Source organism: Coniosporium apollinis (assembly GCF_000281105.1).
Source record: "Coniosporium apollinis CBS 100218 chromosome Unknown supercont1.11, whole genome shotgun sequence".
NCBI lineage: Eukaryota > Fungi > Ascomycota > Dothideomycetes > Coniosporium > Coniosporium apollinis.
The window spans coordinates 491415-514086 of record NW_006913273.1 but is presented as its reverse complement, the minus strand read 5'-3'; the positions used below and the strand labels follow the sequence as shown (position 1 = coordinate 514086).

General features: G+C 53.3%; 8 protein-coding genes across 8 annotated transcripts; 5 read left to right on the top strand and 3 right to left on the bottom strand.

Annotated features, from left to right (window-relative positions):
- Positions 1-179: 179 nt before the first annotated feature.
- On the bottom strand, positions 180-3630 carry W97_02923 (uncharacterized protein; the record flags this gene model as incomplete). The annotated part of the gene is made up of 3 exons (XM_007780822.1): positions 180-423; positions 475-3029; positions 3091-3630. 3 exons carry the CDS (start codon positions 3628-3630, stop codon positions 180-182), a joined length of 3339 nt encoding a protein of 1112 aa, XP_007779012.1.
- Positions 3631-5482: 1852 nt separating this feature from the next.
- On the top strand, positions 5483-6541 carry W97_02922 (uncharacterized protein; the record flags this gene model as incomplete). The annotated part of the gene is made up of 2 exons (XM_007780821.1): positions 5483-6138; positions 6193-6541. 2 exons carry the CDS (start codon positions 5483-5485, stop codon positions 6539-6541), a joined length of 1005 nt encoding a protein of 334 aa, XP_007779011.1.
- A 487-nt stretch (positions 6542-7028) lies between these two features.
- On the top strand, positions 7029-8445 carry W97_02921 (uncharacterized protein; the record flags this gene model as incomplete). Its single annotated transcript, XM_007780820.1, has 2 exons — positions 7029-7131; positions 7199-8445. The coding sequence occupies 2 exons, from the start codon at positions 7029-7031 to the stop codon at positions 8443-8445; spliced, it is 1350 nt and encodes a 449-aa protein (XP_007779010.1).
- A 759-nt stretch (positions 8446-9204) lies between these two features.
- On the top strand, positions 9205-9918 carry W97_02920 (uncharacterized protein; the record flags this gene model as incomplete). Its single annotated transcript, XM_007780819.1, has 2 exons — positions 9205-9408; positions 9460-9918. The coding sequence occupies 2 exons, from the start codon at positions 9205-9207 to the stop codon at positions 9916-9918; spliced, it is 663 nt and encodes a 220-aa protein (XP_007779009.1).
- Positions 9919-10190: 272 nt separating this feature from the next.
- Positions 10191-11706, bottom strand: W97_02919 (uncharacterized protein; the record flags this gene model as incomplete). Its single annotated transcript, XM_007780818.1, has 3 exons — positions 10191-11170; positions 11224-11456; positions 11525-11706. The coding sequence occupies 3 exons, from the start codon at positions 11704-11706 to the stop codon at positions 10191-10193; spliced, it is 1395 nt and encodes a 464-aa protein (XP_007779008.1).
- Positions 11707-13768: 2062 nt separating this feature from the next.
- W97_02918 (uncharacterized protein) lies at positions 13769-14780 on the top strand (the record flags this gene model as incomplete). The annotated part of the gene is made up of 4 exons (XM_007780817.1): positions 13769-13922; positions 13973-14356; positions 14415-14555; positions 14605-14780. The coding sequence occupies 4 exons, from the start codon at positions 13769-13771 to the stop codon at positions 14778-14780; spliced, it is 855 nt and encodes a 284-aa protein (XP_007779007.1).
- Positions 14781-15448: 668 nt separating this feature from the next.
- Positions 15449-16384, top strand: W97_02917 (uncharacterized protein; the record flags this gene model as incomplete). The annotated part of the gene is made up of 1 exon (XM_007780816.1): positions 15449-16384. One exon carries the CDS (start codon positions 15449-15451, stop codon positions 16382-16384), a length of 936 nt encoding a protein of 311 aa, XP_007779006.1.
- A 2913-nt stretch (positions 16385-19297) lies between these two features.
- Positions 19298-22145, bottom strand: W97_02916 (uncharacterized protein; the record flags this gene model as incomplete). The annotated part of the gene is made up of 5 exons (XM_007780815.1): positions 19298-19891; positions 20002-20474; positions 20530-20618; positions 20667-20838; positions 20885-22145. 5 exons carry the CDS (start codon positions 22143-22145, stop codon positions 19298-19300), a joined length of 2589 nt encoding a protein of 862 aa, XP_007779005.1.
- Positions 22146-22672: the final 527 nt, after the last annotated feature.

The window sequence follows — 22672 nt, the reverse complement described above, 5'->3', positions numbered from 1 at the left end:
GATGCCCATGCTGAGCCCAGAATATCCATGGGCTGCAAGACGAAGTCGCCATAGAGAACGCCGACCCACCCTACAATGCAACAACACTAAGCTACAAGAAGCACAAGCTATAGAATGCAAATTTGAAGCCAATCGCCATCCTTCCGTCTTATACACATGAGTTCACTCCCATGTCTCGTTTAGTGCACGTCGAACAGTGACTTCAGTTTGACGATGAGCGCCCACTCATCGTTGCCGACGTCCGATCTGTAAAACTCTTTCAGTGTGTCAATACTCCGCCGCGAGATGAGTGAGTAGAGTATGTCCTTTTCCTCCAGATGTCGTCCATACAGCGGCTGATTCGGACCTTCGATCTTAATCGCCACAGATGGCTGACCCTTCTTGCAAATCGGTATCTGCTTGTGATCGCGCTCAATAGATGTACTGTTACATGCATTAGCAAAGTTCATTTAAGAGTTCATCTACGTGGCTTACACTCTGCCCAAATTGATCACATCCTTGACTCCAGTCACTGTGTTGGTCTTGACAGCCGCAATAGGCGTCAGTAGCCGGAGGTTGCCCTCGACCACATCGACGCCGAGCACGATGGGATCTTTCTTGTTGAACACCGCGACAGGCTTAAGAACACAGGGGAAGACGGCGTCCATCTTGCTTTCCTCCTTCTTCTGCTCGGCGAGCTGCTTCATATGCGCAGTGAACTTATCGAAAAGGTGGTAGATGATGTCTGCCTTGAAGATCTTGACGCCGATATCGTTGGCATACGCTTCGGCGTCCTTGTCAACCTTAACATCGAAACATAGCATGACAGCGTACTCGGGTGATTTCTCAAGCATGATACCGGCTTGCATGATATCGCGCTTGTAGACTGGTCCGATGGAGACATTGGCGACCGGAATCTTTGACTGCTTCAAGAACTCCAGTAAGGCTTCGAGTGATCCTAGTGTTGACGCCTGCACGCTCACACCACGGCCAGTCTTGGAGATCCTGGAGAGGAGGTGTTCAAGGTCGGCCATGACTTCGTCTTCAAGATCTTCTTCGTCATCATCAGGGCCACACACCAATAGACGAGAGCCGGCAATGGCGGTCTCCAGGTTGTCCGCAGCGATCTTGATTCCCATTGCGGCCTTGACTTCCTTGTTGTGAACGTAAGCCGACTTGATCCGCAGTTCCTTCATCTCTGCTGGTGTCAACAAGGCTCGTATGTTCGTTGCTATCGCTCCGCCAGTTCCACACACTACGATGCGATCACCCTCACGGAGAACACCATTGGAAAGGATGACGTCGATTGTCGTGCCCAGGCCTTCTATAACTTTAACTTCCAGAACCGTGCACTCGACTTCGGAGAGGTACATCAGTGCATTCGTCATGCGCTCTTGAGTTAGCTGAACAAGCAGCTTCAGCATGTCTGGTACACCTTCGCCGGTATGGGCTGATGTCGGTACGAGGGACACGTTCCGCGCCATGGATTTATTTTCGTAGTAAAGCTCGGCGTTGAAGCCTTGCTCAGCAAACGCGACCTTCGTCTTCTCGAGCCTGTCACGGAACTCGGCTTGGACAGACTTCTTTTGCAGGGACAAACTGTCCTGGAAGCCATTGTTCTCGATCTTCGACCAACCATAGAGACGATCGATCTTGTTGAGAGCGACGATGAAGGGCGTCTTTCGGTCTCTTAGTAGCTTCATTGATTCCAGCGTTTGAGGCTCGAGACCGTGCATGATATCAACGACGAGGATGGCGATGTTACAGAGGGAAGAACCACGCGAACGGAGATTGCTGAACGACTCGTGACCAGGCGTGTCGATGACGAGAAGACCAGGTACTTTGAACTCGAACTTGCCGTCCTTGTTCACAACTGCAGTCTTCTTCTGAAGGGCCTCTACCGGGAAGTAGGTAGCACCGATTTGCTGTGTGATACCACCCGCTTCGCCTTCTTGCACGTTGGTCTGTCGGATCTTGTCAAGCAGCTTGGTCTTGCCGGTATCAACGTGTCCGAGAATACAGCAAATTGGGGATCGCAGGTGTTCTTTCGATCGTGCAGCCAAGGCTTCCTCGTGCTGCTTTTTCCGGCGTTCAGCAGCCTCTGCTTTCTTCTGTGCAGCGGCTCGTTTCGCAGCTGTTGTTTCCTCGTCCTCGGACTCTTCTTCAGACTCAGACTCGGAGTCGGACTCGTCGGCTGGCTGTGTAGGCCTGCCATTGGCCTTAGGCTCGACGACCTTTGCGGGACCCGGTCCAGCGCCTTTCTGCACAGGTTTGCCGTTGACGGTGGGCTTCGCGGGTCCTTCGTCTTCCTGGTCACTGGGAGCGTCCCAGCTGTCCTTCACGCCGTCCTTCGCGCCGTCTTCGGCGTCAGCTAGCGCTTCCCAATCTTCAAGATCCTCGCCCTCTTCAGCCTTCTTCTCCTCAGCGTTTGCACGCGCCGCTTCCACCTCTGCTTGAGCCCTCGCTTCCTGTTCTTGAACAAGCTTCAGCTCCTCCAGCTTCTTCAGTGCCTCCGCTTCGTCGGCCACCTTCTTCGCCTCATTGTCGCCCTTCTTGGGCCCTTTCTTTCGTTTGCTGTCGTACGTGGGCTTGGCCTTCTTCTCGGGAGCGTCCCCAAGGCCAGGGACAGCGGCACCAGTAGCTGCGAGCAACTGCTCATTCCGCTGCTTTTGCCGTGCCTGCGCCTCCTTCTGTGCCTTGGTGAGGTACTTGCCCTCCTTCTTGAGCTGCTCAATCTTCTGCTTCTCCTTCAGCTTTTTGGCAGCTTTGATTTCCTCCTTTCTCTTCTCCTCCTCAGCTGCTAATCGCTCCTCTTCTTCTATCCGCGCCCTTTCCTCAGCCTCGATGCGTGCCTGTTCTTCTTCCCGCCTCCGCCGCTCTTCCTGTTGTTTCTGTAGCGCAGCGAGTGCAGGATTAAGTTTCTTCTTCTTACCGCCTGCAGCGGCATCGGCGGCGGGCGCGGGTGCAGGGGCGGCTTCAGGTTTCGGTGCAGCCTTTGCGGGTTCGGGTTTTGCAGCAGGCGCTGGCCCAGTAGGTTTCTTCTTGGCGGCCTGTATATAGTTGTAAGCCAGCAGCTCAGATAAACAATGCAGAGATAAGATAGTGACTCACCTGCTCCTTCTTTCGCTGCTTCTCGCGCTCCTTCTTTTCCTTCTCTTTCTCCTTCTTCGTCTTCACCCGACCACCCACTTCGTCGTCATCGTCGTGATCATCGTCCTCGGCCTCAGGTTCAGGTTCAGGTTCAGGTTCTGGCTCCTTCGCCTTCGGCTGTTGTGCGCCTTTCCCACCTTTGCCCTTCTTAGCCGGCGCGGCAAAAACGTCCTCATCGTCCATGTTCGCCTCTTGCGGTGCTTTTGCCGTAAGGTCGACTTCGGGCGCAGGCTCGTCGCCAGCAACATCTGCGCCAGCGGCAGGCGGGTCTTCACCCTCGACAAAATCTTCAACAGCTTTGCCCTTCTTTGCCTTCTTGCCGCGGTTCTTCTTCAACGTGGCCAGAAGACCTCCGCCCATGCCACTGTCCTCATCCGCTGCACCGTTTGCGTCGTCGCCGTTGGCTTGAGTTGCGCCGCTTGTGGGCTCGATGGACTCGCCAAGTTCGGCCTCCCAGTCGTCGTCGGCGGCCTTCTTGCCACCCTTCTTCTTCGGCGCCATGGATTTGAAGGGTCGCTAAAGCGCTGTGTTTCTCCGGTGGTTGTGTTTCGGAGGCTTAGAAGCTTGGTCGACTGACTGAAAGGCTGTGGGATTGCGGAGGATGGCTTGCGAGTTCTCTGTGCAGTGGGAGATTCACCGGCAGTGAAGCGGTTAAATCTCCTGTTCGAGGTATGTAGGGAAGAAGATACGGCAAGACACCGGCAGAAATCGCTTTGCTAAACGGCTTCTGTTGTAGAAGCAGTGGCAATAGAAGGGTGGTGAATATTAATCACGGTCGATGGTGGGGTCTATACGTCCCCTTCGGTCCGTGCGGCTTGACGTCCGCTGCTTGTCCAAACAAAGCCACCGGCATATCAATGAAACCTGGGTAAGATCACGGAGACTTTGTGTCCACGACGTAAGACTCTTTTTTTCTGCAGCCGAAACATAGTTGTAACTGGCGTCAGAATTACCACCGATTTCCAGAGGTGTTTAGTGCCAGACTCAATGAGCAGAGTGCTTCCGATGGTTTACCTATAGAGCTGAGTCGAACTACCCCATGCCAAGGATTTGTATTACCTTCGGACAGCAGATCGACATCGCAGATCGTATTCTGAGTGTGGCTTCGCTTATAGCCTTGTAACGATGTCCAGAGTCAATACATCAGGTGCACATTTCATCAGTATCATATCAAGCAGCTTGCTTGCTCGCTCCAGCATTTCTCAAGCTACGATCTTGCGCTGCTCAAGAGTATTGCTGCGCCTAACACAACAATGGGTAGTGAGCCTAAATCTTAGACGGAAGGACGGCAGGCCGATCTGACCATCATCTGGATAGCAGGTATGATAGAGGGGTTCATCGTTTGTGCGGAGTATTCCTCCAGATGCTGCCTTTTCAGCTTCGAGGGGGTTCTTGAGAGGATTTCCTTACCATATGCGCATCCGCAGAAGCAGGGGACATGAGATTCCAAGGACAGCTGAGAAAGACCTGCTACTTTCCGCGCTCAGTCAAGTATCTAGAGTGGCAAACTGTTTCTTAATTCCGCACCGACTGACGTCGTGTCATCCTCGGACGTCGAAGTGTGGCCTACTTCGCGGCCTGCCATGCTAGTCGGCCCGCATACTCGGCTTCAAGGTTTCCAGAAGGCGGATGATTCGCGCAGGATGCTCGTACCTCGGAATGACATGCATAGCGCCTTCCAACGAATGCTCGCCCGTTGATGTTAGTGTTGCAGAAATAGACTGCACGACATTTGAGGCGCGTAGTAGTCCTTGGCGGTCACGTGCTTGTTGTCCTCCGGGCTTTGATTGGCTGCCAGCGAGATCGCGAACGCCGCCGAGACTCATCTGAAGCAGAGGCAGTTTTCGACTGCAACCTTCCAACGCACCTCATGCGTGCATCTTCCGGCTTGAAGGCCTCCATAGAGTTAGAGGCTACCGAAGACCGCGGAACAGCTTTTGCTGTAGTGTAGCCTTGTGACACACCCCGGCGGCAATCCAGCAGGCGCATTAAGATCTCCAACATCCGCCATGTCGCAGTCGTCGTATCATAAGCTTCATGTTGCGTGCAATGTTAGGTATCAGCATCGTTTGGGCCACCATCATTACCATCCCAGAGTCTACTGAGCCTTCATGACTACTTCTCTCTCTCCTTTCACTGTCCCCACGTCTTCGATCTTCTTTTGACTCGCCATGATTTTTTTCCCGGGCAAGATTCCCCATAGTCTTTCAGTTTCTTTTCTGAGAACCTCTTTCTGAAGGAGACGCTGCTGTGCAGCTCTGCACGTATTTCGTCGCCCCTCAAAAGCGGACTTTAATTGATAATCACCAAGTGCAAACCCCATCTCTATCTCGGTGAATAGAGCTGGAGCGGTATGCGCCTTCAGAAGGCACTTCTTGGCTGGTCCATCGTCATCCGTTCAATCCTCGGTGCATTCGCTGGTAGTGCAGGAAATATCAAGCCAGATTTGTCCCGGGGCACACCATCTCTTGAGAACCAGCTTCGTCGAGATGCAGAGGACTTCTTAGCCGCTCTTACGAGGTCGCAAGTACATTCAGTGATCGCACATGCACCTAGATTACGGGCAGCACGGCAAGTTGGCGATGCTTCAAGATTCGACCCGATTGCATGGGAGACTGCGACCGAACAAGCATGCCAGACAGCCCTAGGCGCTCTTCAAGGAAGAGCCTCTAACCCTTCGGGAATAGCGGTGTGCTACAACCTGCCCTCTCTTGACAATGTTACTGGCATCTTCCAAGCCGAGATGCGTATGTACAATATCACGCCGCCTACAGGACCATGGACCGGCATAACCAGCCAAGACATCAGCTTGACGCTGTCGTATCTGGATGCTACCGTGCAAGCTACCGAAGGCACGCTCATCAAGCGCGAAGACATCCCTTTATCTCCCATCAAATACAAACACAAAACACAGCTTTTTAAAAGGCAGGACCGAGGCCTTTCTAGGATTGAGACTATGAACTACGTGGGTCAGATCAACAGCACCTTGATGAGTTCTGGGATGAGCGAGTAAGTCTGCTCCGAATAGAACACACTTGAAAAGCCCATGCTGATTGATCGCAGAACACAGTTGCAGTCTGTCCTTGCACCAGCTATCCGCCTGACCGCCGTGTCTCCAGGAACTGGTGAAGAGGTGACCGCCACTCTCTCCTCCACAGAAGCGTCGTTTCTCAGTGGCGCACTTGCAAAACTAGCTCTTACCCCGACGGATGCTGCAACTGCCGCCGCCTCACCTTTTGTTCTACCTGGCACCTCGCTGGGTGTGTTTCCCGTAGGACTCATCGTAACTATGGCCTGGGTTGTGGGGTTTGCAGGAGCCGTAGGGTATGGCACCATTGGCCGTATCCGCTTCAGAGATCAATACAGGCGTCGGAAGAAGAGTGAGCTCGCAATGGGGATGCGAATGTTGTGAAGCATTCCAAACAGATGATAGCTATAGCACCTTTGGACTGTACGCCAACCGATAATCTAAGCTACTGGCTCCAATATTCGGTCGAGACATTTGGGTAAGTCATACCTACTCCAAATCAGATGTCACAAACTTTGAACTGACGGGTCTAGGCGAATCGTGTAGATACAATCGCGCAACTGATCCCTGTTTGCAACATGCGGACATGGTCGACTCTTCATGGTATTTACGCACCGTCACGTGACGTTACCTTCCTCATCTCTCCCGATCTGCATCCGGTCCGAGGCCGAGCCCGCCGATAAGCGCTCCCTGCATGCCGCTTTCCATCATCTCAACTCTCCCTAGTGTTGACTCAAGCAGAAATGACTCAGCTACTGCTTCATTATGTATAAACCAAACAACGTATCCGCTTTGTACCTGTTTACCTTGATTGTTCCAAGTGGTCCACAAAATATCTCTCTCGGTGAGAATTAGCCACATTGTTCTCGCCATGACAGAAGCCAATGGCACTCCCAGCAATGCAACTCCACAATTCGGACGAGGATTCTTGAAGGAGTTTCTGTTCGAAAAGGGATACCGAAATCTGAATCATGGTTCGAACATCTTGCTTGTCGCTTGTGTCCTCCTTCCGCCTTGAGAACTAAGACTCACTTGTACAAGGATCATTCGGGACATACCCGCGTCCCATCAGAGACGTTCTTCACTCATTCCAGGACCAAGCGGAGGCCCGCCCAGACCGTTTCATTCGATATGAGTACCCAGAGCGCGTTGACGAGTCCCGAGAGGTTGTGGCCGAGGTCCTGAACGCACCGGTGGAGACTCTCGTCTTCGTTCCAAATGCCACTACCGGCGTTAACACGGTCCTGCGTAACCTCGTGTTCCAACCAGGCGAGAAGATCCTGTACTTCGCGACCATCTATGGCGCTTGCGAGAAGTCGGTCGAATACGTCACCGAGACAACGCCTGCAGAAGCAATCAAGATCCAGTATACTTATCCAGTCTCTGACGATTGGCTCGTTACCGCCTTCCGCGAAGCCGTTCAAAAAGAGCACGCCGACGGCAACAAAGTCAAGATAGCAATCTTCGATACCGTCGTCAGCCTCCCCGGCGTGCGCATGCCCTTCGAGCGCCTCACAGCCGCCTGTCACGAGCTTGGCGTCCTCAGCTGTGTCGACGGAGCCCATGGCATCGGCCATGTTGAGATCGATCTTGGTAAGCTGGACTGCGACTTCTTCGTCAGCAACCTTCACAAGTGGTACTTCGTGCCCCGCGGGTGCGCCATCTTCTATGTTCCGGTGCGCAACCAGCATCTTATGCGCTCGACCCTGCCGACGAGCCATGGCTTTGTGCCGAAGCCGAAGCCGGGGCCGAAGATTATTAATCCACTGCCGCCGTCGAAAAAGTCGGCTTTCGTCACAAACTATGAGTTTGTGGGCACGATCGACAACAGCCCGTATCTCTGCGTGCCGGCCGCGCTGAAGTATCGAGAAGCCCTTGGCGGTGAAGCTGTCATCCGGGATTACTGCGCTGATCTTGCGCGAAAGAGCGGTGCTCGTGTAGCAGAGCTGCTTGGTACGAGGATCCTGGAGAACGAGGAGGGGACGCTGGGGAACTGCAACTTCACCAACGTATTGCTACCGCTCAAGCTGCAAGATGTAGAGAATTTGGCGAAGGAAGCAGGGAAGGGGGAGCTTGAAACGGGGGAAGTCGGCATGCTAGTCAGGGAGTTTGTCATCAACTCTGGCCTGAAGGAACACAACACGTTCATGGCTTTGATCTTCTACGGGCAACAGTGGTGGGTTAGGCTTAGTGCGCAGATATACCTAGAGATGGCGGACTTTGAATGGGCGTCTGGGGTATTGAAGGATCTCTGTGAGAGGGTGATGAAGGGAGAATTCCTGCAATAGAGCAACATAGATTACGCCCGACTTAGAAGTGTGTGCAGCACTTCCACGCGTTAACCACCAAAGATGTCCCGAATTTCCCAGTTACGTTCGAAACATCTTGGCTGCCTTATACGAAACTCCTTAGACGACTACTAATCCCGCAGTCTTCGACGAGATAGTTGCAGTTCCAGCTCCACGTCAGATAAGCCCACGTTGCTTTCACGCGCCGTGTCAGCAAGAGAACCACGTCTACCCGGATCGCTCACCGCTTCGAGTTCAAAGCTCCATCCTCCTGAAGTGATCTATCAGCATGAGACATTGATTTGCGATGGAGTTGATGACAAATGGGCTCTTCAACCGGCAATTCCGCGTCTCCGCGTCCCGGACGGGATGCTCCCGCAACCGATCTCACACACCAAACAGAAAAACATGACGAATCATGTGTCAAACGTGCCTGAATTTGTCTCGATTCACGCCTGCATCGGGCCTTCGATGCGAGTGGGTCACCGAGACCCTGAAGGATTGTGGGGGCTGCGTATGTAAGTACCTGCTGCGTGAGGTCATCAAAGGGAGTACCGAATGTACCCCACATATATTTTGGCAACGCACCAGAGGTGCACGGTGGGGTGTGACACTCGGCTCTGAGCTAGAATATAAAGCCTAGGTCGTTCCTACTCTACTGCTCTGTCAACTACAGCCTTCACTTCCTTTGACTACTAAGAACCTCAGTGTGTTTACTCCGTCTCCTACATACCGTTCGTTGAACCTTCCATAGTCAACATGTCCAAGCCGATCATTCTCTACTCCCACAAGGGCGGCCCCAACCCATGGAAGGTCGCCATAATTCTCGAGGAGCTAGGCCTGCCCTATGAAACCAAGTTCGTCGAGTTTCAGGACATGAAGGAGGGCCCATTGATCGACGTCAACCCCAATGGACGCGTCCCTGCCATCGAGGATCCTAACACGGGCGTTGCGATGTTCGAGGTATGTTCCCTCTACTCTGAGTCACTACAGCACACTAATCCACAATCGCAGTCCGGCGCAATCGTCGAATACCTCGTCGAAACCTACGACAAGTCCAACAACCTCACCTACACCTCCTCCCCCGAGAAGTATCTCTTAAAGTCATGGCTGCACTTCCAGATGTCAGGCCAAGGTCCCTACTTCGGCCAAAAGGCGTGGTTCGAACTGTACCACCCGGAGAAGAACCTCAAGTCCGCCATCGACCGGTACGCCAACGAGATCAGGCGCGTGCTGGGCGTTGTTGATGCGCACTTGAAGAAGCAGGGCACCGAGTACCTGGTTGGCGATAAGTGCACGTATGCGGATTTGGCGTGGGTGCCGTGGGATATGGCGCTGCAGTTCTTGCTTGGGGAGGGTGCGAAGAAGGTGGAGGAGGAGCTGCCGACGTACAAGGCGTGGCATGATAGGCTGATGGCTAGGCCGGCGGTGCAGAAGATCGTGGAGGAGAGGACGAAGGCCAACAGTCAGTAAGGAGGAGGGCAGCCTGTCAGCGGTAATGGTCGTCAGCCTTGTATCTTTGTATGTGCTTCTGCAGGCAGTATAACAAATAACATGTCACCACTTCTAGCCGGGTTCAATAAGAATTTGAGGCAAGTTGTCTAGGAGCTGATTACCGTCTGCTCAGCCTGCCAATCATTCAATGCTTTGAGTGAAGATACTGTGCGAGGGTGATCCGCTCCTAGTATCCGTTGTCGCAGCTGCCAACACTCAGCCATCAGGCCAACGGCCTGCTTGTCACGACCTTAGGATTTCCAGGTGCAAGCAAGATCGTTCATGATTTGCAGCGTGTGGGGATGCTCTTTTCCAAGCACCCTCTTCCTCATTTCCAGCACTTGCACCTCTAGCTCTTCGGCCTCCTTCAATCGTCCTTGCTTCTGGTACGTGGCTGCTAGGTTACCCACGCTGTGTAGCGTATCTGGATGCTCTTCCCCGAGCACCCTCTTCATCGTCTCCATCACTTGCACCTCTAGCTCTTCGGCCTCCTTCAACCGTCCTTGCTCCCAGTACGTGGTTGCTAGGTTGGCCATGCTAGCCAGCGTGGAAGCGTGCTCACATCCTAGTGTATGCTTTCTAAACTCGAATGTTCGTCGGTATAATTTCTCGGCCTTCGCATATGATCCTTGATAACGTAATACTCCACCGAGAAGGTCCAAGGCCCCCATCGTGTCATCGTCGTCGTTGCCGTTGATGTTTTGCCGGGCCTCTACCAATCTCCGAATCATTTCCTCAGCGGACCTGTACCTTCCTTGATCCATGAGCACCACGCTCAATTCATATAATGTGCTCAAAGTTTCGGAGTGATCATCTCCATGAGGCGTTTCCATCCTAACGAGCTCTTGTTTTAGGAGCTCTTCATCCGCTTGTCTGTATCGGTACTGAACGGACTTTGGGTCCTCTTGTCCTGTTCGTATTTGTGGGGTAGATCCAACAATATGCGGTTCTGAAGACACAATTTGGGATAGGAAGGCCTCCGGGTCTGGCATAGAACCTGGACGCAAGTCTAGGAGAACCCGATGGATAGGAGCTGGGCTTTGCCCTGTGAAAGTGCTGGCTGAAGCTCGAAGGACGCTCGTGACTGACGAAGCGGGAGAGAAGGGTCCAGGACTTTGGGCAATAGATGCACCTCGCATTGGAAAAATGGGACTTGCGACCGAATATGTGAGACTCGGAGCCGGGGAACCTCGTTCGGAAATTGTCCGACAATTAACCGCGGATGGGGTGGCTATGACGTGTCAGCACAAGTATTGAAGCCATACTATTTCAATGCTACCTTACATTCAGCAGGACTCGGGGCATACACGACCCCCTCCGGGATATCGTTCTTCTTCATCCATCGTTCGATTTTTGGTGGCTTCACCTCTTTGCCTCGAACCGTAAAAGTCTGTTTCCCTTTCTCGCTCTCGACGAGCCTTCTTTGCTGTCGTTTTCGAACAATTGCTTTCATCTCATGTGTCTTGACATTCTTGTCTTTGTCCCACTGACTGATACGGGTTCGGTATTGCCGGAGCCTTACGAGATAAGAGTCAGTATTATGGTAGAGGGTTGGCGCTCGTTTCGGGCTTTGGGAAAGACATACTCAGCTTTGAAACCGAGTTCACTCTCAATGGTATCTTTGACTTTCCGAAGCGGTAGTTTCTGCTTAATATGGAGCTCTATGATTCGAGCTTTGTACGGCTCCCAATCCTCCGCACGCAATGTCGGCGCTTTTCTCTTTCGCGGGTTGGTGGGTGGACCCATAATGGTTGTGGGTGGACCCATGGTGGTTGTGGGTATGTGTTGGGAGTCGCTGAGTGATTGCGCATTGTGCGGCTGATTGGGATAAAGTGTCGAAGATGGATCGAACGAACGCGGCATGTAGCTTTGGATGGATGCAAGCTGCGGGACTGTAGGTAGCGTCTCTGAAGCAGGAGCTTCAAGCATTGAAGAGTCGTCATGGAACCAGTGTCCCAGGGCTGTGACGCTGTAGCCCTGTATGGGATATGGAAGATGTTCGTCGAGGGTAGGCTGATCGGCCATCAAGTGATCCATGTTGACATTGCTTTATACCTAAGTCATATCAGTCAGCATTATATATCCACCTCTTTGGTCACATAAAAAGTCAGACTACCTTCTCTGTAGACAAGAAAGTAGTTGAGAGGAGTAGTGATATTGCATGTTGCGTGGGCGTGAAGTTGATTATGAAGAAATACAGTGTCACAGCTCAAAGGAAGGATCGTCAAAGAGAAGGTTCGATTAGCCCGAGGACAAAACTCCCATTATCCACCAAGTGCAGCTGAACGCGCATACGGAGCATGGTGACAAGGCTCCCCAGGCGCGAGGCGGGAATCTGAGCGCCAGCCGGGCACTGCCCCACTACCCCGGAGGCTTGCCAAGTCTTGCAAAAGTACAATCTGTGCTGACAAGGCGGCGCACCGCCGCGGGATTCTTGCAAAACTACTATTTTGCCAACCCGCCCTTATGACTACACTGCTGCATACCGCTCGTGTATGTTCATGCGGTAGGCGAACGCTAAACTGAAACAGTGCAGACTCTGCATCCTGTTCTCCAGTGGCGGAGGCGCTGAGAGAGCCGAGACGTTGCCAGTATTCTTCTTCTCAAAAGTACTATTCTGCGTCCAATTTCTCTCACTATGGCTTCCAATGACGACGTCGGTAGTCGGATGGCCAGGTCTCAGTGTATTGCGCGGCGTATCGATGTGCCTCCAGCGTTCTGCAAAAGTCCTATGCTGGTTTCTCTCGGATTAGGCGTACTCGCAGCCCTTTAGCGTTACCATCGTTGCAAAATTCCTTTCAAAAATACTATTCAGCCGTTACAGCCTCCCTCTCGAAGTTGATAATGAGCTTTTAAAAGGGCCCCGTGGGCACTATCTTAGGTCCCTCTAGAGGTCAAACCATTCAAGCAATTTCGATTTCTAATACATTCCACTATGGCTCACCCATCTCTCTCCGCAGAAATCATCACTGCTATCATCTTCGGAACTCTCCAGGTGGGCATCGGACTCATCTCGCTTTGGCAACAGCGCCACCTTCGCCAGATCAACGGTAAGTTAACTCCATCCGGGTAAATGAATTCACTTAATGACATTGACGTTTGCACAGCAATCGACGAGAGAGGCAATGAATTCGAGATGAGGAGACCGTGAAACGGTTATACGCAACGCCATCAATGGCCTTTGAGGTTCGAGGTATTCCGACCGGGAGTTGCGGGGATAACTGTGAGAGCAGAAGGATCGACAGGACAGGAAGAAGGCTAATAGCCAGTAGCGGGGAGCGCTCAATAGAATTCTGAAGAACAATCGGGGATTGGACAGGAGCACAGTGTAATGCAAGCACCGAACGGCTCTTAGAACTTCGACACAGTGGAGTCATTTCTCAAAACGAAGTACCGTAAATGCGCATGTACGCACAAGAGAACACTTTCCCAATCGCAGCAGAACAATCATGCACTCGTGAACACGTCGCCGGCTGCTAGGAGGAAATAACAACGATCATGATTGCGCTGTTGATCATCGAAAGCCTCAAGCTCTGTAGCATCCAAAGTTGTAGCTGCTGAAATGATATCCATACGGAACGGAGCCTCTCACGTACAGCTGAAAGGCAACTGTCGGTAGATCGCCGTCTATAGAGTACGATATAATTCACAAATCTATGATCACAAGTTGCTTCCAGAAGTGCTGCAGATGATTAAGGAATGCGAGATTAATGCCTGAGGATCTTTTTGACCCTAGTCCCGAACATTTGCCGAAAGACAGCTCGAGCTTCAGCGTTAGTCGTCAGATCCCCACTAAGGCGACACAACACACAAATCACCGCTTCTCAGGATGTCGAATAGAGGATACGATGTTGTTGTCGATGTCGACGCAGAGGTGAAGCTCCGCCAATCCACCATGCGCTCCACCAGAATCATACTGACGCGCATCAAGGGTGACTTAGGCCACACGGATTTGCAGGAGGACCTCGAATTCCACTCCTCCAGTACGCCTTCCAAGCTCTTAGTTCCCTTGATATCTCTTGACAGTCCCCAGATTTTGATGATACCCAAACTCGGGCCAACAAAATCACCCCCGACACCAACGCCTCGTTCCTCCCAGGAGGCACCGCCAACCGCTCCTCCGGCACCTCTAAGCGCTACCTCTGGTCCCTCGCCTTCTACGCTCAATTCTTCGATGTCGACACGAACGAGGTGCTTCGACGATGCCAGGCTGCCATCTTCCCACGCGCCAGGTTTCTTGACGTGCTGGACGGAAACCCAGACCTATACGGGCCCTTCTGGATAGCTACGACAGTGGTGATGATCCTGTTCCTGACGGGGACGATCAGCCAGTATCTTGCACGGAAGGGACACGACCACTTTGCGTACGACTTCAAGCTGTTGAGCGGGGCTGCGGGGTTGATCTACGGGTATACTGGTAGGCTTCGCGAGGCCGCCTGACGAGAAACAGGAAGCGTCGCTAATGCTGGCCGTAGGAATCATACCGCTGGGCCTTTGGGGTGCTCTGAGGTGGTTCGGTAGCGAGTCTGCAAATCTGCTGGAGTGCTGGGCACTATACGGCTATGCGAACCTGATCTGGATACCGGTGGCCTTAATATCATGGTCTCCGATCCCTAGTATGTCCATTTACGTCTTAGCCAATGCGCTGTTTGCTGACTGTGGCAGTCCTGAACTATGTGTTCGTGGCTGTAGGCTTCGCCATCTCAGGCCTCTTCCTTTGGCGGAACCTCTACCCGGTCCTTAGCGCGACCGATGTGCGAACTTCGAAAATCCTGCTCATCGTGGTTGTAGCGCTGCATGCGGGCCTCGCTATAGCTATCAATGTGCTCTTCTTCGCGTGAGTCGGTCCGGCAGCGCCTATTCATTATATTGCTAATTCGGCGTTGCAGGCACGGTAGCCCCGCGGGCAAGAAAGACAAACCGAAAGGGGATAAGGACGACAGTGCGGTCGCAATGCTTTTTGGTCTTTAGGGTTTTCCATGTTCCTCAGTAGAGTTTTCAAGCAGTTTCATCTCCAATCTTGTGCCTTACCTGTGCCTTCATATTATGAAGGACCCAGGCCAAGCTGAGGACTTACTTCATTTCAAAGTATTTCTTGTTGAGTCGCGAGATTTACTCAAGTGTTTTGCCTATCTTGACGTTCGGCAGAAGTGTCACGGTCGGCTGATCCAGTCGGCGCGGCGCTTTGAGACAACGATGCATTGTCCGTGACAATGTCTTTGTCTTCTTGCTCTTCCCTGTTCCAAACAGCGTACCTCTATATCTGCTCATCACTATCCGCACAGCGACATTGTGATATTCAGATCTTACATTGTATAGTAGAATTTGAGTTCACCCCAGGACCCAACATGTAGTATATATGGGCCAGTAAGTCCGCAGTTCTTTTCATTCCCCGAAACCACCAACGGTAACTCCTCAAGGACAACAAGAAATTCAGCCGGCCTGCATTTCATCCAAACGTTATCCACACACGAGAAGTTACCGTCGAAACATACCCAAGAACAGGAACATGCGCTCTAACACAAACTCGGGTTTGCCCAAGGGCTCACGCGGTTCTGACGGCTCCTCGGACCGTCAGAACCCCGACCAAAATCCTGTTCGGTATGAAGACGAGGAAGAACGAGAGGAAGGCAAGGTTTCTCCGCCGTCCTCTCCCCCATTGACGCCAATGGACGTCGATGGTCAAGAGTATCTGGGAGGCCCGGAGCCCGTATGGGCGCCGAGGTCTCAAATTGTAGGGCAATCGTCGCAGGGCTCTCCTGTGTACCTGCCCTACCGTCCACGGACAATCGTGCCGTGTTTGCTGGAGCCCGCTGAGCCGTACCATCCGAAGAGTCCGGCACCGGCTTTACGGTCGTCGTCTCCGACGGTAAGTCCACTGTCAGAGGACTCTGAGTCCTTGAGACCCTACCGCACTCGGCTGGCGCTGCCGCCGTGGCTGCGGCCCGTTGAGGAGGAGGAGGGCAGTGATCAGGAGGACGACGATTCGCCTCAGGTATCACCGTTGACCAGTCCGGGCCCAGCATCGGAGGGCCGTCTTCCTTCGGATTACCACCGTCGTCGCGCCGCATTGCCGGCATGCCTGCGCACTGCAGAAGCACCAGCAGGTACGTCCGTGGAACAGCTGCGCCGGCACCCCCTCCCTCCATCGCTATTACCGCAGCAGCCCACCTCTTCCAACGACCGAGCCATGTCCTCCAATGCTCAGGCAATGGCGCAAAATCGCGGCACTAACGCCGAGTGGCCCTTCCCTTATAGTAACCTGCACCGATTCGAAGGTGACGGATGGGCCGCTGTGGAACACCCCAGCTCCGCTCTCACCCAGGATTGGGCCCGCAACCTGCCACCACCGCCCAACGTTGCGGATCCTGTGGCTCGGGTGTTGACGGATCCGTTCTCGCACCTGCGGAACCCGAGGAGGATGTTCATCGTGCGCCGCTCTTAGAACAGCAGGTGAGCGAGAGTGTTGAGGTGCAAACGAGCTGCAAGGGCTATGAGGTGGAAAAAACTGAAATGCGAGAGAAGGTTTGAGGAAGGAGCAAAGCTTGCTCTTAACAGCTGATTGCCGCTAGATATCAGGCTTGTCTATACATCAGATAGCTCTCCACCAAAAAAAGGTTAAAAGGCGCAAAATCTCCCTAAAATTTGTCTAAGTAAGTGATGCTTTCAAAACTTTTCCATGATGGTATGCTTACACGGTTTTAGATCAGCCATGACTTGACTGCTAATACACTAGTGGTGATCATAACCTTCGACTGCCGTCTACGGCGTTTCACTGATGCTCGTGAAGGGCTCGATGCCAATGTTTCGCTTCTGTTATAGGACGCCAATCACATCACGCTATACCTGCCGTCATTGTCCTCCACAGTGACATTCCCCTTCTTAGGGCTTCGGGGTGTCTGCGGGCTAAGAGTAGTACACATTTACGGGAACGATCGGCAGGGCAGATATCCGTACATTTAAACACAACAATCTCTTCTTCGTCACTCAGGCTCATCGACAGCAAGAATTCCTCAGCAAAAACAGTTCGTACCAGCTCTAAATCACGCGCTCTGAACGCAGCGGTAGAGATCACACTCATAGTACAGTAAAATATGAGTTCCAATCGAGACCCAACCTCACCCGACGAGAGCGCCAGTTCGGACGAGAGTCTGGAGCATCCGAAGGTGCCCAGCCGAAAGCTATCGCCAACGCCACGAACGATAATCCCGGCAGATGAGGAACGGCCTCCGCTCTCTCCTCCTTTGCCGCCATGGCCGAGTAATCCGAATCCTCCCGTATCGTCATCTAGCGCACATCCAGCTCGAGTGTACTCATCTCGGCCTAGTCTGATTGAGTTACGGTCGATTCCACCCGTCTTGACTCCCACAGGGCCATACCATGTGGAGCACCGAGGAACTGCTCGTAGGCGTGTCACTCCTTCGCCACAGTCCCCATCGCCATTCCCATCCCCAGCGACTGTTAGGCCGGCGAACAGACAAGCGACAGCCGCCATCATGCGGACCGGTCGAACCTTGCCGTCCAGACATTCTAACCGGCGCGTCGATCGTGATGCAGCGACAATCACCAGCGCCCGCCAACGCTTACGGATTCCTAGACTCCCTCCGCCACCGAACGTGGAGGACCCGGTTGCCCGCCGGCTGGTTGATCCGTCCGCGCACCTAAGAAGGCTCGCAGCGCGTCCGTGGCATGACTTTGCGAGCCGCAGCCAACGTCGGTCGGTCGCCTTGAGTGAGGCGGAGAGCCGGGCCCCGCTTCGACCCCAAATGCGGAGGCGAATGAGCTCCCCTGGCCTGGAAGCGTTGGCGGAGAGGATGAGTGAGGACCAGAGCTTGCTCTCATCCGACGGACTCACGGACCCAGACGAAGAGATTGCCATCGCTACGACTGAGCGGCGCGATCCATACTGTCGGCCTCATTTGTGCTGCTTCTTTACGGTGGACCATCAGGACTGTGTACCGCCTCTGACAGAAACCGCACTTCAGACCGCCATACGTAACTTCGAGCTGCTGGGAAAGGCGGAACTTTCGCATTCAGCTCCATTGGTACTCGATGCGGAGGTCCAAGCCTTGGTAGATACGTTCTGCCAGTCGACCTTGGGATCTATGCGGAAGAAGACGAACTGAGCAGGCGGCGGGCATGGTGAGCACGTCACACTCTTAGGGGATGCTAGTTGAAAGCGCTTCAGGATCTAACAAGCTTCCAGATTGAGGTGGAGCCAAAGTCCACCGCTGCTGCTCTCATTTTGACCATTCAGGTCTTGGTTGATGCGCTCTACCGGACGGCGTTGAGGAGCGTAAATAACGATACGATTCGCGCAATGAAGTTTTGAAAACAGCAGGAGCCGTACACGAACTGTATCGAGGAAGCGGCCAATAGTAGACCCTTATTTCAACCCTGTTGGTCTCCTGGATGTCGGCTTTGGGAGTGTCAAGCAGTTATTCAGTCTACTATCAGCCCGCAAACGCTTCTAATCATGCAAACGTCGTGACACGTTCGGGAGCTCTCTGTCTGTGATTATGAATATCCATTTGCTATATCTCTACTGCCCGGAGCCCTAACAGCGGCCACGGCCTACAAGTACCATTTGCTGAGCCCGTTGACGATCGCCGTCGCAACCGCCAATCATCGTGATATCATGATAGCGGGACGCACTACAGTATGAGCGACTCTCCTGTAGTCACGACGCTCGATCTCTGCTTTCTAGACTTCCGAGCCTAGATGCCATACAGATTAAAAACAAGAAAAACGAATGCTATCGCCGAGTACTTCTTTCCCGCCAGCCCAGTTAGTTACTACGCATAATTTACTGCCAGATTTATCGATCAAACTCAGCCCAACAGCGGTCGTCCTTCACAGCACTAACACCAATACTTTCATTAAAGCTCTTAAGAGCCACTATGCCGAAACTAGCAGCGAATCTCCTCTCCAAGGCCACTGAGCTCACAGCTACGGTGACTGGTGATGCAGACCTCGCGCTCAAAGCCGAACAAAACGGACTCTTTTACTCTCGGCGCCCGTTGTTCGAGGGAAAGGATTGCAACTACGATCTCATCTTCTTCGCTATAGAAATCTCTTTCATCAATAGATATTGGAACAAACTAGCTCAAACTCGGTAGCAATGTGGTAGATTAGCATGAATCTCAATCTGGTATATGACACGATCTACTGTATATGGATGGTATAGGTATGACCGTATGTGCACCATATGTTCAAAGTTTCAGCAAAGCCTGATATCCACCCACCGCAGCCACCCATCGCCAGGCCCAAATATTCATACCACCCAATCGGCCTCTTTCCTCTCAGTTATGCCCAAGACTATCGCATCCTTCCTTCCCAGGCCTGCAGCTCTCATCTACTATGTATAAATACTCTCCGTATAAGCATTAACCTGCAGCCCCTTCTCCGCCATCTCCTCATCCCTCAAAAACTCCAACGGCATCCACACCAAATGCCCGCGAATCCTGTCGAGCTGTTCCGTAATTTCCTTTCTGCTCCACTTCTCAACCTCGAAGATATGCCCCTGCTTGTGCAGCTGCTGCGTCTCCCCGCTCTTAGCTTTCGTCTCAGGGAGGAATTCCTCGTAGTCCGCCCACGTCTTGATGCAATCGTCTGGGTCCGCATGGAAGAGATCTTTGAAGACTTGCGTGTTTGTGGTTGCGGACTCGCACCACGTTTCCCATAGGTCATCTGATAGCGGATCGGCTACAAATTCGTAGTGTTTGTCTTCGTGGAGTTCGTTGGCTCCATCGCCTGGCGGCTGGGCATTGGGATCTTTGGAGCCGTCGAGGGTTTGGGCGGGGAGCAGGCCTAGGTGCTCGCGCCAGAGGGTACGGCGGAGAGTGGCGGCGTGGTGGGAGGCGGTGTAGGGTTTGCCGTTCATTTTGGACTCTAGGGGCTTGGTGTCGGTCATTACGATTGAGAGCTCGGAGTCGTGGAAGCCGAGTTGGGACTGTGTAGGGTGGTTAGCGGGGTCTGGCTACAGCGAAGGGAGAAATTTGCAGAGACTCAAGCGGATTGAGAGTCGAGTGGCAGGCGCAAGGGTGAAGGGGGACGGCTTACCCTGTCGTTGATGTTCGAGCTCCCCACCACGACCGTCTTATCGTCCACAATCAGCACCTTGCCGTGGATATACAGCTCCTCCTGCACAAAGTTGTTCTTCTCGCTGTCCTCATCTCCGTCGTCCCACGGCTCTTTTGACGGCTTTCCCTCATCCAGCATAGCATCCTCAGCGATACTGTCCTTACTGGGAACCTTTTCATCCTTCAAGCCAGCGGCCTCCCTCTGCGCCTCGAACTTCCTCTTCCTGTCTATTAGGCGCTCACGCTCCTCGTCGCCTGAGTCGTCGTCAAAACCGCCTTCACTCGAAGAGGAAGAGTCATCGGCGGCGCCGTGGATGCCGGAGCCCATGATCTCTTCTGCTTCGGCGCGCTGGAGCTCTTGGTAGCGGACGCCGGATTTCTCTTCTTGCTTTTTCATGGCGGGGGTGAAGTTGACACGGTCGTAGGAGCGGAGGTTGAAGACGAAGATGTAGTCTAGGCCATTTATGTTAGTTCATGTAGGGGAGATGAATTGGTCGTGGGGGCTTACGGCGTGGGTCTATGCCCTCTTTTTCGATCTGTCCGAAGATGGAGTTCTCGCCTCGGTTGATGGACTTGTATTGGTAGTCCATGATGGCGCTGGTGAGGGTCAGCAAGCCTCCTGCTAACTGTCTCGGTCATGCATACCGTGTTCCCGTAGCAGCGTCGTCTCGTAGATCTCCCGCAAAGCCCGGTATGGCCGGTATGACGATGATGACTCTGAACTTTCTATTCTCCTTTGCAGCCCTCACGCATGCGTCTACTATCGCGGCGCCGATCATATTGTGTATGGGTGACTGGTCTTCTCCCGTTGCAGTGACTGTCGTGGTCAGTGGTAGCCCACGTGGCAGCAGTAGCAAACTCACTGAAGAACTGATTCTCTATGTACACGTAATGTTCCGCACTCCGAATGATCTCACAGTACGCGTTCTGGATACTATGCTCTGTCAAGATTCCACTACTCCAGTCCGCACTACTCCTGACTAATTGCGCATGCACAGTTCCTTTGTTTTCTAGATCTGATATGTTGAAGGGATGTAATGGATGGTGGTCGTATCCTCCCATTGGAAATTTCGGCCTCTGTACACCGATCAAATCCTCGTCTTCACCATCGCGGCCTTCCAACGTAAGCCACTCATACCGGTCATCGCGCTTGTACTTATCGCGCTTGCAGTGATTCCACCGCAAGACGAAGTGCTCGGCGATGTCGTATATGCAGGGGCCGATGACACCCATAGCTACGTCGTGCCACGGCATACGGCCGAATTCCGCTTTGCTCAACTCGTTGGACTTCCAATCCTCGACACTCTGGAAGTCCATTATGCGGTTGTTGTTGAAGTCCTGCCCAGGAAAGACCTCGTTCTGTACGCCGGCTGGGTGCACGTCTGCGAGCGGATGTTGCCTGCTGTCCCAGCGCCCGAAGCAGAGGTCGAGGCCGCCGATGAAAGCCATGCGGTAGTCGATCACGATGAATTTCTCGTGATGTGCCCAGTAGAACGTCATGTCCCCTAGGTTTTCAAATACGTTGTGATCCGGGTGTCGCATGACCATGATGTTGCCATGTCCTTTGCTACCTTCAGGGCACAGGCCCATAAGTGCGTGCTTCGTATGTACACTGTTGCAGGTCAATGCCGCTGCGACCTCCTTGTACACGATAACGTAGATCTTGACGCCGGCCTCCGCCTTCCGCTTCAGCAACTGGTCGAGCCTCCATTCCTGGTTGAAGTAGGGCGGCCGCCGCAAAAACAGCTCCGGCGACAGCCACCAGTCGGCGATGTATATCGTCTCCTCCGCTCGCTCCAGTGCCACGCTGACGGCCCAAAAGTAGTCCCGCCCGTCGATGTACCATTTTATATCGTTGCCGTCTCTTTCCGGCGCGTAGCTCTGGAAGCGGTGCGACTCGGCGATCTGGTTGCGCTTGCGGTCCGTCTCCTGCTCGTGCTCCTCGTCGTGGCGGTGGTTCGTGTTCACGATGTTCTTGACCTTGCCGAGCTTGTTCTTGAGGTGGGAGGCCTTGGCCTTGATATCGTCGAGGTGCGTGTCTCTGAGCTTCTCGCGCAGATGCCCTCCGAACGGGTGCTCGATCTTCTCTTTGATGGCGCGAGCTGGATTGGGTACGCCGGTCATCTTTGACCGAAACGCGCGTCGACGATGCTGTGCCCGTCTGATCTCGTGATGCTTGAGGAGGTGTAGGCAATCGCTCTACAATGCCGTCGTTGGATTGCTGTACTCAGCTGAGGGGTGTATTAACGCTTGGTCAGAGCATTGGGGCGAGAAAACCGGAGTCCTCAAGTGTTGAGGCTGGCGCCAGGGCAATATCTGGTTCCCACTTCCAGGTGGACCCTGATCACACGAACTGTTCCTGCTCGCGCACTATGCGGGGGGTGGGGGGCAACCTTGGTTGCGAGGGCGTCATGTGCATGGCGAATCCGCGCGCCGCTCTCTCCTCCGCCGACGCCGAGGAAGCTTGCGTGGTCCCGATCAGGAAGAGGGATTGTCCAAGGAGCCATGCTAAACCGCAACGGCCGGTTGATTAACCAGAATCTGCAGGCGGCTTGCGTGTCAGGCTGATGTGGCATCAACGCTGTGCCCGCTTGGGATCTTAGGCCAAGCGTTGACCCTGTTTTCGAGTCAAGGCTAACGAAGCGGGCAGA